Below are 12,949 nucleotides of genomic sequence, written 5' to 3'. Positions count from 1 at the left end.
GGTAAATCGAATGCCTTAGTCATATTATTTACAAGTGCTTTTGTTAAAAGTGGTTGTGAAGGGGTCATTATTCATTTCTTGCATTGGTAGGACAAATGAAAAGTTAAAAAATTTGGTTAAACAAGTCATCCCTATCACTGTCTCTCTAGGAGCTGTCCTCTTTTGCAAATGTGATTTCCTTTGTGGAGGTCAGCCCTGATTCTGCTCAGAGGGTGCTACTTGTTTCTTGTTCTGTGTGTCACTGTGGTCTGACAGCAGTCCCCAGGGCCCACATTACTTGAGTGGATCCTTGAGGTAGCCATGCAACCAGACTCCACTCCAGCGCTCTCTCTGCTAGCTCTGTGGGTAATTGCGTTTGTAGTCTGAGGACTTCTGTTTATAGCAGATCAGCCCAGTGCTCCTAAATCCTGAAGCACTTAATCAGAGCGCTGAGGCAGGGGCCATCCCTAAGGCCTTGCCCCTGGCTCCCCAGGCCTGCAGTTCATGTGAGAAACACCATAGAGCTCACTGGGCTGAAACGGGTCCAGAAAAGAAATCTGGCCTGCTGCCACGTGCCACTGTATTTTATGACCACAAATTCAGTTTTCTGATTTTTACCAGTCATAAAGGTTTGTGCTTTGGATTTGTTGAGGACTGTTTGGGCTCTTGTCTCAAAGGCAGGGAGACAATAGTCTGATATTGGGGTTGGAACAAATTCCTCATAGCTTGAATATTTTAACTGGTTTATTGGTCTCCTGGGGTAAGCTGCCAGTTGATTAGCACACTCCAAACTGACAGTAAGTCTATAGTACTCAAGCATCTGATACATTTTTTTTTGTGTATTTTGAGGACCTTTTGTATGTGGTTAAAAATATCACTCTCTGGGTCATGGAAACTCCTCTCTTTTGCATTAGGGGTTTTCTTTCCATATGATAGTTAACATAGAATATTCTAGAGGGTTTTAGGGCTTGGAGGGGATTAGAATTAATTTTCATCTCTACATCATTGAATTTGGGACCTTCAGTTTTCTAATTGCATGTTAGATGGTCATTTCTAAGTAAAGTAGGGGCCTAATTTATTATCACCAGTGCTGATACTGGTTACCTGAATTGAGTAGCTATTGTATTACTATCTGAAAAGAGATCTGTAAAGTGTTAAAATACTGTATTTGTGATAAAGTGTCCTTGACTCTACCTTAAGAGCCATAATTTAATTAGCAGCAGTGGGGCTTCTCCACAAAGAGGACCGGTATCGAAAGGGAAGGGGGAAATGAAACTGTTGCTAGGACCTTGAGAAGCAAAGCATTTCACGAAATAGGTTCCACAATTAGTTTAGCCATTACTTTTCTGAAAAGGCCAGTTTTCTTTAATGACCTACCCACACTCGATGACTTTTTATTTCAAATTGATGCCAGGGACTTCCTTGATTTAAAAAAAAATCACCAGAAGGAAAAAAAAGTAAGATATTCTCTTTTTTAAAAAAAGTAAAGAAGTAGACCCAGCAATTGCACTACTGGGTATTTACCCCAAAGATACACATGTAGTGATCTGAAGGGGCATGTGCACCCCAATGTTTATAGCAGCAATGTCCACAATAGCCAAACTATGGAAAGAGCCAAGATGTCCATCAACAGATGAATGGATAAAGAAGTTGTGGTATATATATATAGATATATACACACACACATACATACACACACACACACACACACACACACACACACACAAACTAGAATATTATGCAGCCATCAAAAAAAATGAAACCTTGCCATTTGCAACAACGTGGATGAAACTAGAGGGTATTATGCAAGTGAAATAAGTCAATCAGAGAAAGACAAGTATCATATGATCTCACTGATATGAAGATTTGAGAAACAAGACAGAGGATCATAGAAGAGAGGGAAAAATGAAACAAGATGAAACCAGAGAGGGAGACAAACCATAAGAGACTCTTAATCTCTGTGTAAGACTGATGAATCACAGACCTATACCCCTGAAACAAATAATACATTATATGTTAATAAAAAATTTTTTTGAAAAGCAGGCTTATGTGATAACCAATGATAACCTGTTTTTTGCAAGCCTAAATTGGGGGTGCATCTTTTAAAATAAGGGTTTAAAAAAAAACTTTGCAGATGATTATCTTGGTGTACTTGAGAGAAGCTGCACAGGCATAAAATCATTTGTCTTAGTGTCTTCCTGTCTCTCACCCAGGGTATTTGTCTTTCTCTCTACTTGCTAAGAACAGGAAATTGCAAAAATAAAGATTTAATCGGTTAAAAAGAAAAGAAAAGAAGTAGCATTTCAAGGAACATCTTTCTTGTCTCCAAGCTGTTGGTGGAGATAAATTCCTTCTGAAGTTCAGTTCTGGTGCAAAAGGGATGAGTGCATTTTAACTGACAGCCTGAAATGTTACTGGCCTCTTTAGACATGGAATCTGCTATTCAAAGATAGTGTTTCTTTTTTGTTGCTTTCGACCCTAACATACTATTTGTTATAAATAACAAATTTTATTTCTTTATTTTTTTGCCACTTACCTAGGCTGCAGTACTGTAGCAGTGCTGGTCAACAAGTTGCTTATTCTTATTTAATGTGAACTCGGGTATTTTAGAAATCCCTGTCAACAAGTTGCTTTTTTTAAATCACTTTTAAAGATGCCCCTTTTATGCCTCTTTGGACCCTTCTAGATTATAGTAAATAGAAGTAGGTGCACAGGTAGCCTCCCTTATGCCCTTCATTTATTTTTGTGGACCTAACAATACACGTTATATCCTTTCAAATTATTATTCTTAGTGTGGTACTTTATTTCCCTCTCCTTTAAATCTCCCACCCACCGAATGGCTGGATATTTCTGTCTCTCTTCTTCAGGTTCTATCCATTTTATGAGACAAGGAGATACACAGTAAATGAATGTTGAAAGAAAGATCTGATTTCCCTTTATGCAGTGATGTTTTTATGAAAACGCTACTCTATTTAGAATAGTATTAAGGAGGCATCTTTGTTCAGACAATTTTTAGTGCATAGGACACTTTTAGTAGGTAGGACTCTGAAAGTTTACTGTTTAATCAGAATCAATTTCCATGTATGTCAAGCTTTAGAGCAGATAATTCTGTAAACATTTTCTATCTATGGATTGCCTCTTACCAGCATGCTAGCCAGCAATTTGTTTTTATTAACTCTTTCTCAAGGTCCACACAGAAATGGCTTATAGGTCAGTGTCCTTCTTTTCCTAGCTCTGGCTTTACATCCCTTCTCTTTCTTAGACCCCTACAGTTAGCTGACATTGCCTTTACAATTCAATAACTTTAGGAAAAGATGGTGGGGAGCTTACAGTTAAACAGGGAATGTAAAGAATTAATCCTCACTCCATGAAGTCTGTAAGCAAGGTAAATAAAAAGCAAACGCAGATGTCCCTCAGTGGCTGCTAAGGTTCCTGTCTTCACTGTCTGTAATTGTTTCAGGACTTGCTCCGTGCTGTAGAGACCAAAGAAGTTCTTGAAAGGGAAGTCAGGATCCTCCAAGAAAGGCTGCTTGCTGGCCAGCGGGTCTGGGATGCTTCGAAGCAGGAGCTGAGCCTCTTGAAGAAAAGATCTTGTGAGTTGGAGAAGAGTCTGGAGGCCAGTCTGGATGCGGCTGCAGCCTCGCGAACCCAGTACTCCTCATTTAGGGAGGAAGTCGCCGCTCTGCTTAGAGGCAGCGGGGACACGACGGGGCCCACGGAGGATGCCATTGTGGAAAGGATCCGAGAAATGACCAGCCAGGAAGAGAGCAGGAAAAGGGTGAGTGGGAAGTGGCCGCTTGTAAGATTCTTGAGGACAGTAATTTGCTGGATCATTTAAATGTGGCTTTTATTACTTTCAATTATATAGCATACTTTGGGAGCCTGGAGAGTCACTTAAGTGACAGCTGACTACGATGTGGGTTCTGGAGTCAGAGCTATGTGTGCTCAATCCTGTCTCTACTGCACACTCGCTCACTCCAGGTGTGACGTGGGCAGGATCCTAAGATGACAGCCTCTGAGATTGTGTTTTCTCATCCACTGGACAGGGAAGGCTCTGGGGCCACACCCCTCATCTGAACCCGCCGGGGGCTGGTGTATTTTTGAATTCAGAATTTTTCAGGATTTGGAAGGTAAAATAGTAACACAGAATGGTAATGGAGAGAACGCTCTTACACATTCCTCCTCAGTGGGGTCTGGGGCAGCACCCCATAATCAACCACATTCATCGTTCTGCAGCAAAGCCCGTGGCAGCTCCATCACGCGGAATGCACCAGGACCATAAGCTTCGTGGCACTTTGGGGTAGGGTTTCCTGCCAGATCCCGTCAGGTCAAGCTTTATCAGCAAGTGAGTGATGGGAGAAGCCGTCAGTTTTCAGATGCTTTTGGGTTTTGGAATTGCAGACAAGGTTTCCTAGACCTGGAAGAGTATCTGCTTCATAAGGTTATTGTTTGCTGAAAGCATTAAATGAAAAATAATGGTTATGAAGTCCTTAACACACTACCTGGCCAATAATGATGATAAATATTGACTCTTGCTGTCCCTGCTTCTCTTCTTCTCTGTCCTCCTCTTCATAATGGTGCCTGAACAGTCTTTTAAGGGACTTATTTAACACATGGAGAAAGATGTTTTAATTCACATATAAGATTGAAGATTGTTGAATTTTGTTATCTTGTTTCTACTATTAATAATTCTCCTTTACTACATAGCTTTGCTTAGCTGTGTCGACGTCAGCCTGACTCTGTTTAAATTACCATCAAATCCAAATTATTGAAGTCCTTATTAATGAGGTTTTAAAGTGAACAGTATCCAAATTCTAGGTATAATTCCATTTGCATGAGTTCATGCTGGTCTGAGGGAGAAATTGTATTTTTCCCTCTTTTGATGTTTCTAATATACCCAGAGAAATCACTAACTCAGAGTTCACGATTGAATTTGACAATTTCCTTTGATGATCAAACATTTTCAATTCCCTTTAAAAGTTCTCCAAAATTCGGGGTGCCTGGGTGGCGCAGTTGGTTAAGCATCTGGCTCTTGGTTTCAGCTCAGGTCGTGATCTCAGGGTTGTGAGATCAAGGCCTGAGTGGGGCTCCCTACTCAGCATGGAGTCTGCTTGAGGTTCTCTCTCCCTCTTCCTCTGCCCCCCTCCCCGCTCTCGTTCATTCTTTCTCTCTCTCAAATAAATAAATAAATCTTAAAAAAAATTCTCCAGAATTTATGTGTGTTCTTAGGAGCAACCCAAGTGACCCTTTTGTCCAAGTGTAGGATTCTTTTTGTGGATATAAAATGGTCATCCTGTGACATGTGCAGGTCTCTGAGAGTAACTCAGTTTTTCTTGTGGTTGGTACTGGATTGGAGAAGAAAATTATTTCCAGGACTGAGAAATACTTCAGTCAGTTATTTACCTTGACTAGCAGGTACTTCATTGTACTTCAATAGCTAATGGTTCTTTACCATTTTGTTTTATTGCTTCCCTCTTCTGTTTTCCCAAATGTTTTCCTCAAATTCTTTTAATTCAGCATGTGAAACATGGCATAAAATTGTCAGCATGATGTATATGTTTATTTTCTAAAGCAAAATGATGTAAATTGGTTAAGCTGGCTATTCCTCTCCCCAACCCCCCATAAAAATTGGAATGATTCAGAGTCTTTTTAGTGCCTTTGTCTGCCTCTTCTACCCTGTAATTTTTTTCAATAGCTGTTCTCACTATTTAAGAGCCTGAAATCAAGCATATAGCTGGGGTCTTGTGTGACTCATCTTCAAGTAAAATTAGGAGAAAATGGATTTCATATATTGTCTTAGAAATGTTTCTGAAAATTGGGAGATTTACAAATTGATGAACCTGTTTGTTGAGGAGGCTGTGCACCCCTGGACAGTTACCTTGGTTAAACACACACTCAGCGGTTGAGTAATACCCCCGGGGAGGCCCAAGGGTGGGTTTAGGTGGGGCCTGGCAAATTCGCCATTTCAGGTCGACTCCTACTTTCTGAACCTTGCTTTTCTTGTTTACCTTGTTGCTGTTCATTTTGACTCTCCTGTGTTTGCAATCCTCTGTAGAATTCAGGACACCACCCACACTTTTTCAGTAAGTCATTTCTGCTTGTTCCTTGCTTTTCTGCTTGTAGCAAAACCAAATTCTCTTTTTAAAAGCGTTACCAGATCTTGGAGTAGGGTTTCTCAGGCTTGGCACTATTGACATTTCAGGCTGGATAATCCTTTGTCGTGGGCCTCTTCTGTACACTGTAGGGTATAGAGCGGCATCTCTGGCTTCTGCCCACTAGGTACCAATTGCACCATTTCCCCTCAATTTGTAACATCCAAAGATGCCGCCAGACAAATGTCCCTGGAGGGTAAGATTATCGCCAGTTGGAAACCGCTCTCCTAGAGGAATGCCCTACTGTTGGGTTCCTAGGAATTCTAAATGAGTGTAGATGTTATTTAGCCTTGAAATTTCAGTACCCTTGTAACAGGTGTTTTTGAAATAATGATGTCTTGCACAATGACAGAAAGTTGCGACATTTTCAGATTTTAGTGTGGAATTTCAAGGCAAACATTTTTCTCTTGCTTTTAGATGTTTCCTAACTGCTAATCATCTGGATGAGAAATGATTATGTACAGGGAGGACATGATTGTGATTGATTTCTATGTCATTTCTTAAGTTAAAGACAATTCATACAAGCTCAGAAATGTTTATCTAGACAGCTCTTTTGTTCTTCTTTAGGCACACATAAGGCTTTATTTCCTCTGCTGGAGTGTTTCTTGGTTCCGTGGCTCTCTGGGAGCCGTGGGGATCCAGCCTGATGCCCTAAAGGACCTGAGATGAGCTCCACACACCCCCCTGCTCCCTCATCTGATCTAATCATTCTGCTCTCTTCTTAATCCTCCAATACACTAAATCAAACATTTACCTAGAAGCTTTGGCAGACTCCCACTACATTTCATTGCCCCAAATTATGTCATATGGCCACTCCTGGCGACAGGGCCGTCTGCGAGAGTGAAAAGGTAGAGATTTTGGTTCTTCCAGCATCACAGTATAGTAATATCCTAGGATGACCATAACAAAGTACCACTAACTTGGTGGCTTAAACAATAGAGGTGTGTTGTCTCCTAATTCTGGAGGCTAGAAGTCTAAAATCATGGTGGATTTGTTCCTTCCGAGGCTGTGAGGGAGAATCCGTTTCGGGTTTTTCGCCTAGCTTCTGGTAGCCTCAGGTAGTCCTTGGCTTATGGATGGAATTCTCTCTGTATCTTCACATTATTTTCCCTCTATTTGTGTGTGTCTCTGTGTCCCAATTTTTCCTTTTTTTGTAAGGACACCAGTCGTATTGCATTAGGACCCAGGTCTGTAAAGACTCTATTTCCAAATAAGGGCACATTCTGAGGTACTGGGGGACTTGAACATACCTCTTTGTTGGAGGACCCAATTTAACCTGTAGCAAAAGTGGACATGCACAAAGGTGGAGGGAGTGGGGACAGCCAGTCAATAAGGTTGCCCAAACAATCTGATAAGAAGGAAAGAAAATTTGATTGATATTTTATTGCTGGTTTCTGACAACATAGTTTATATATTTCCTCAGTAAAAGTTATAGCTTGAATAAGGAGAAAAGAGTTTTATGTCCAAAAGGCACTGGTCCTTAAGTAACCCAAGTGGCTCTTCCTCAGTTTAGAACTCTTGTGCTTCCATTTGGTTTAATCTTAGGGCAAAAGTGCCTCTCTGGTGAAATCAACAACTACTTGTCCTTGGCAAGTGAATTAATTCTTTTAGGGCATTATGACTTCACTTCCAAAAAACAGGCTGCTTGTTGTTGAAGAATAATTTACTTCCGTGCCTTTTTTATTTTATGAGGTATGTTTTCTTTACTATAATCCAACCCCCCCCCCCCCCCCCCCCCCCCCCCCCGCCATTCCCTACATCGCTAGTGTTGAAATCCCTGGCACATTTTGTCCCACGGAATATCAGGGATATATTAACAGATAATACTAAGAAAAAGAAGAAAAAAAATAAAGAAAGAAAAGCTTACTGATTCTTTGGAGTTCTTGGTGTTAAAAATACAACCCATCTTTACAGTTTTGGCAAGACACGTATATTCACCCAGGCACCCATTTATGTTCCCAAGAACCGAGTCAGATTGGGATGTTAATTTATTTGAATAAATCTATGTACATTTAGCTCTGAGAAAAAAATGGTGCTATCACATGTACCGAGACCTAACTAAGCTCAGTTCTTTGTCGCCTAGAATGTGGAGAGCTTCTCAGCTGTTTGCTCCTCTCTGGACACAAGGATTTTTGGCAGGGCAGTTTGTAGATTCTGCATGGTTCAGCCATCTCCATACTGGTGGTTTTAAAAGTTATACTATGCTGGGGCGCCTGGGTGGCTCAGTCGTTAAGCGTCTGCCTTCGGCTCAGGTCATGATCCCAGGGTCCTGGGATCGAGCCCCGCATCGGGCTCCCTGCTTGGCGGGAAACCTGCTTCTCCCTCTCCCACTCCCCCTGCTTGTGTTCCCTCTCTCGCTGTCTTTCTTTGTCAGATAAATAAATAAAATCTTAAAAAAAAAAGTTATACTATGCTGAGTCTTCAAGTTCCGTGGAACCCTCTTGGGTCCACTCAGGGTGAGGATCCAGGAGGAATCCTTTCACCTTTGATTTAGCACATTGTCCCGTATTTGTGCTTCCCAGAAAGGTTTTCAGTTGAAAAACAGGTTCTATGGGCTGCCAGTGGTTTGAGAAACATGACAAAGGACAATTCCTGCAGGGCCCCTTTAACTCTTTATGACAAAAGCATAGGACCAACTCAACCAACATACTGGGGTAGTAATACTGATGATCAGAATGAATGCAGTGCGTTGAACTTCAGTTGGGTGTGCAATACTGTGCTACTCACATTATCTAAGTTATCATCTGATCGTCAAAGCAAAGACGCTGAGTTTCAGAGAGGTTAAGTACTTGCTTCAGTTCACATGCTGGTGAGGAGTAGAGTGGGCACTCGAGACCAGGACTATCTGACTCCAAAGACCCCGTGCCACAGTCTGGTCTCCATCAAGATGTCCTCTTCTTTCTTCAGGGTCATTAACACTACCTTAGTTTAACTTCCTGTAGGTGCCTGAGGGGTCATCTTCAAAATGGAGTCTTTACTGATCAATCTCTATGGCAGGCATTGCTTTCTTCGGGGAAATACATACAGATAATGTAATATCTGTAAACGGCATCCCCCTCCCCCAAGGCAGTATCTTGGGGTGTTGTTTGATGGCTGTTGTTCTGTAAGTTACTTTGTGTATTGTACCAAGACTCTTGCATTAAGATCACACCTATTATCAGTTAAGTGCTGATGGTAGGAAAAAACAACCTGAGGTTCTCGGAGGCTCATACTCTGTAATTAAATTTGAAATTCCCTTGGAGAATATAATTCCTTTGATGTGGTGCTAAGCAGCTTGCCATCAAATACTTGATTTCAAGTACCCATAGCAGTATAGAATTAATTGAATTACAGACCTGGGACCTTGAGAGCCATGGAAGCACAGGATTAGAGCATTTAGAGATTCGATAGTGTAACATTCCTGATTGTAGCCCTTCAGTCCACTCCATAACACTGTTAACACATGGTTGGCCAATTTCTTACCATCTCCAGTGACTAGGAATCCACTGCCAGACCTGGGAAGATGCTTAAAATATCAGGTAAACACAAAGACATAAAATTGCAAATATAGTATCTCAACTCTGTTTTAACAGTGCATAAAAATAGATTTAAATATAGAGCAGGCGGGAAAGAGAGAGAGAGAGAGAATCTTAAGCAGACTCCATGCCCAGCATGGAACCCAATGTGAGGCTCGATCTCACAACCCTGAGATCATGACCTGAGCTGAAATCAAGAGTCGGACACTTAACTGATTGAGCAACCCAGGTACCCTATTTGAAAACATTAATAGTTGTTCTCTCTGGGTGGGGATTATTTCTTTTTCTTATTTATACTTTTTAAAATCCTTAATGAATTTTTTATAGTGGGCATGTATTACTTTGTAATTATGGGGACCAGGAGAAATTCTTCCTTATACTGAAGTGGAATTATTTCTCTGATTTATATCTGTTGGTCCTTAAGCTCTGAGGGCTCAGAACAAACCTTATTATTCTTCCATATAATAGCCTTTCAAAATATTTGAGGATGGCTTGAGTGTCTTCTTGCTTTTAAAAATGGTTATTGATAGGAGATCCTGGCTGGCTTAGTTGGTAGAGCATGCAGCCCTTGATCTCAGGGTCATGAGTTTGAGCCCCACATTGGGCGTGGAGCCTATTTAAAAAACAAAACAAAATGGTTATAGATAGATAAGCAGAATTTTTTTTTAACTGAAATTGTAAACCTGAAACCATCAAGTTATTTCAATTAAAAAAAAATATTTTTAAAGATTTTATTTTATTTATTTGAGAGAGAGAGAGAGTACACAAGCAGGGGGGAGGGGCAGAGGGGGAGGGATAAGCAGACTCCCCTCTAAGCAGGGAGCCTGACATGGGGCTTGATTCCAGGACCCTGAGATCAGGACCTGAGCCGAAGGCAGATGCTTAACTGACTGAACCCCCCAGATGCCCCAAATTATTTCAATTTTGCAAGAATGGTACTGAGTATTATGTAAATATCTATTTTTTTCTTTTCCTCTTCTGAAACAAACCATCAAAACAAAACAAATTTATCACCCCAAACTTGGTGTTTTTATAGAATTCAATGTTTCATGAAAACTGGATTTGGTAGAATCAATTTGATTATTCTCAGAGCATACCTGAGGTGTTTGGTAAACTAATGTTCTTGGTTAAAGGAATATCAGGACAAAGAGAAACTTCAGGAAGGGATGGAAGCATTGGGCAAGTGAGGGTTGTGTGGAGGGAAGTGGCGCCTTTAATGGAAAAACTGTGATTTCATTTTGTAGGAGAGAGGTAGCAATCAGATTCTCCTGCCTTCTTGTACGTAGGGTTGCTGTGTTAAATTTGACCTCTCAAATGCTAAAATGATAACATCACTACTTAAGTACACAGCACGGAAACAGCATCACCGGAGTTTGGTGCATGAGTAACCAATATTCAATGGAAAATTTAAAAAAAGCTTGAAAAATTATCTTTATGCACTTGAATTCCTGATAAATTTACTATCAAAACTAGCTCACTGTATAATCTTTAATCCACTATATCTGGTTGAAGAGTTTCTCTGGAGAATGACACTTACATAGGTTTAAAAGCACTTTCTGTCTGAACTTTTTTTTTTCAAGCTTTAAGCTTTGAAAGTCCTAAATGAATGGCAGTTTTAGGGGTAAGTCAATATGATCCATAAAATTTCTCAAGTAACCTGTTTAAGGAATTATATAAAAATTAAAAATACCAATAGAAATATTTTATTAGATAATGAATGCATATTTATTTCAAGGAGAGGCAAAGACAGCTATCAAATTACCTGTTTGTTTGTTTTTTTTAAAGATTTTATTTATTTATTTGACAGAGAGAGACACAGCGAGAGAGGGAACACAAGCAGGGGGAGTGGGAGAGGGAGAAGCAGGCCTCCCACGGAGCAGGGAGCCCAATGCGGGGCTCGATCCCAGGACCCTGGGACCATGACCTGAGCCGAAGGCAGATGCTTAACGGCTGAGCCACTCAGGTGCCCCCAAATTACCTGTTTTTTAATTTAATTTTTACAAAGAATCTGGAAGTTGGTGTTATAAATAGTTATGTTGCTTGGGCTGAGCACTAGATTTTAACACTTTGTTGCATTGAAAACAAGGCTTATCCTTGTCTGTTTCTTTGTTTCCAGATGGTTTCCCAGCTTGAAGCCCGAATATCTGAGCTTGTGGAACAGTTGGGAAATGAATCTGGGTTTCACCAGAAAGCTCTACAGAGAGCCCAGAAAGCAGAAAACAAGTTGGAGACTCTTCAGGGTCAGCTGACACAGCTGGAGGGAGAGCTGGTTTCTGGAGATGTTTTGCGAGATCACTTGAATTTTGAGAAACAAAAAGTAATAACCTGACGGTATATCCATGGGTAGAAACATCTGTTGCAGTGTAAAATTTTACCTGAAAATATTCCGAATTTTATAGTATTTCAGTAGAATGGTTACGTCTGAGGAATGAGGAAATGTCAAGGAACAACAGATACTGTTTGGGGGGATCTTCCCATTCTTGGGGGCTTTCTTGAGTCAAATTAATCCAGTTAAACTCATCATACATGAGACCCTGATGGTTTGAGGGCTAAGGTATGAATAACACACAGGTCTTGATTATAAAATCTCATAAAAGTCTTGATCATAAAAGGCTCTTGATCATAAAAGGCTCATCATTCAGTAGAGGAGGCCGACATTCTAGTAATTTGCTATGATGGTGAAGCTGTATGTGTTGTAAGAGATGGATTGATTGATGAAATGCTGTAGGAATTCAGTGAAGGGAATGATAACTTCTGGATAAGGGGAGGATTTTTACAGGGGAGAGAATAATGCCATTCATCCTTGGAGGAGAAGTCGGATTTTAGTGGAGAAGGCGAGCAGATCCTGTAGGGCCAACAGGTTGAGCGAGGGCATGAAAGCTTGTAGGTGCGTCGTTAGGTCAGAGTGCAGAGCAATTGTTCCCATTTGGCTGCAACACTGCACCCCTGATGGGGTTGTGGCAAGAGAGAAGACTAGATTTATTTGGATTAGGAAGATTCTTTATTCTCTGCTTTGTAGAATATGGAGCCTAATAAGTGACTTTGAGCGTCGCGATGTTTTAGAAAGAGGACGTGATGTCCCCGTGAAGCTGAAGTTACAGTAGGGACAGACTCAGAAATGCTAATGGCGCTAGCCCCATGGGCGAGGAGAGTGGAGTGAGAAGACGAGGGGCCCCCCTTCTAGTAGAGTGGTGAACAGAGACCAGTTTGCACTGGGTTGAGGGGTGAGTGAGAAGGGAAGGCTAGAGATGTAGAAATAGATTCTTACGAAATCTGGTGAGCAGGGAAAAAGAGACATGTAGC

At 40.9% G+C, this 12,949-nt stretch overlaps 1 protein-coding gene across 1 annotated transcript in view; it reads left to right on the top strand.

Moving 5' to 3' along the window:
- Window positions 1–12,949, top strand: part of CCDC170 (coiled-coil domain containing 170) — a 95,779-nt gene that overhangs the window by 58,238 nt on the left and 24,592 nt on the right. The window contains exons 7-8 of the mRNA XM_032407649.1: window positions 3,440–3,757; window positions 11,763–11,963. Of these exons, the coding sequence (XP_032263540.1) occupies window positions 3,440–3,757; window positions 11,763–11,963 (519 nt within the window). The remainder of the gene's footprint in view (window positions 1–3,439; window positions 3,758–11,762; window positions 11,964–12,949) is intronic.

The sequence above is a fragment of the Phoca vitulina genome, unplaced genomic scaffold, assembly GCF_004348235.1.
Source record: "Phoca vitulina isolate PV1807 unplaced genomic scaffold, GSC_HSeal_1.0 scaffold9, whole genome shotgun sequence".
In the NCBI taxonomy this organism is placed as follows: Eukaryota; Metazoa; Chordata; class Mammalia; order Carnivora; family Phocidae; genus Phoca; species Phoca vitulina.
Note: the sequence above shows the minus strand (reverse complement) of the source record. Positions and strands in the feature narration are given on the sequence as shown.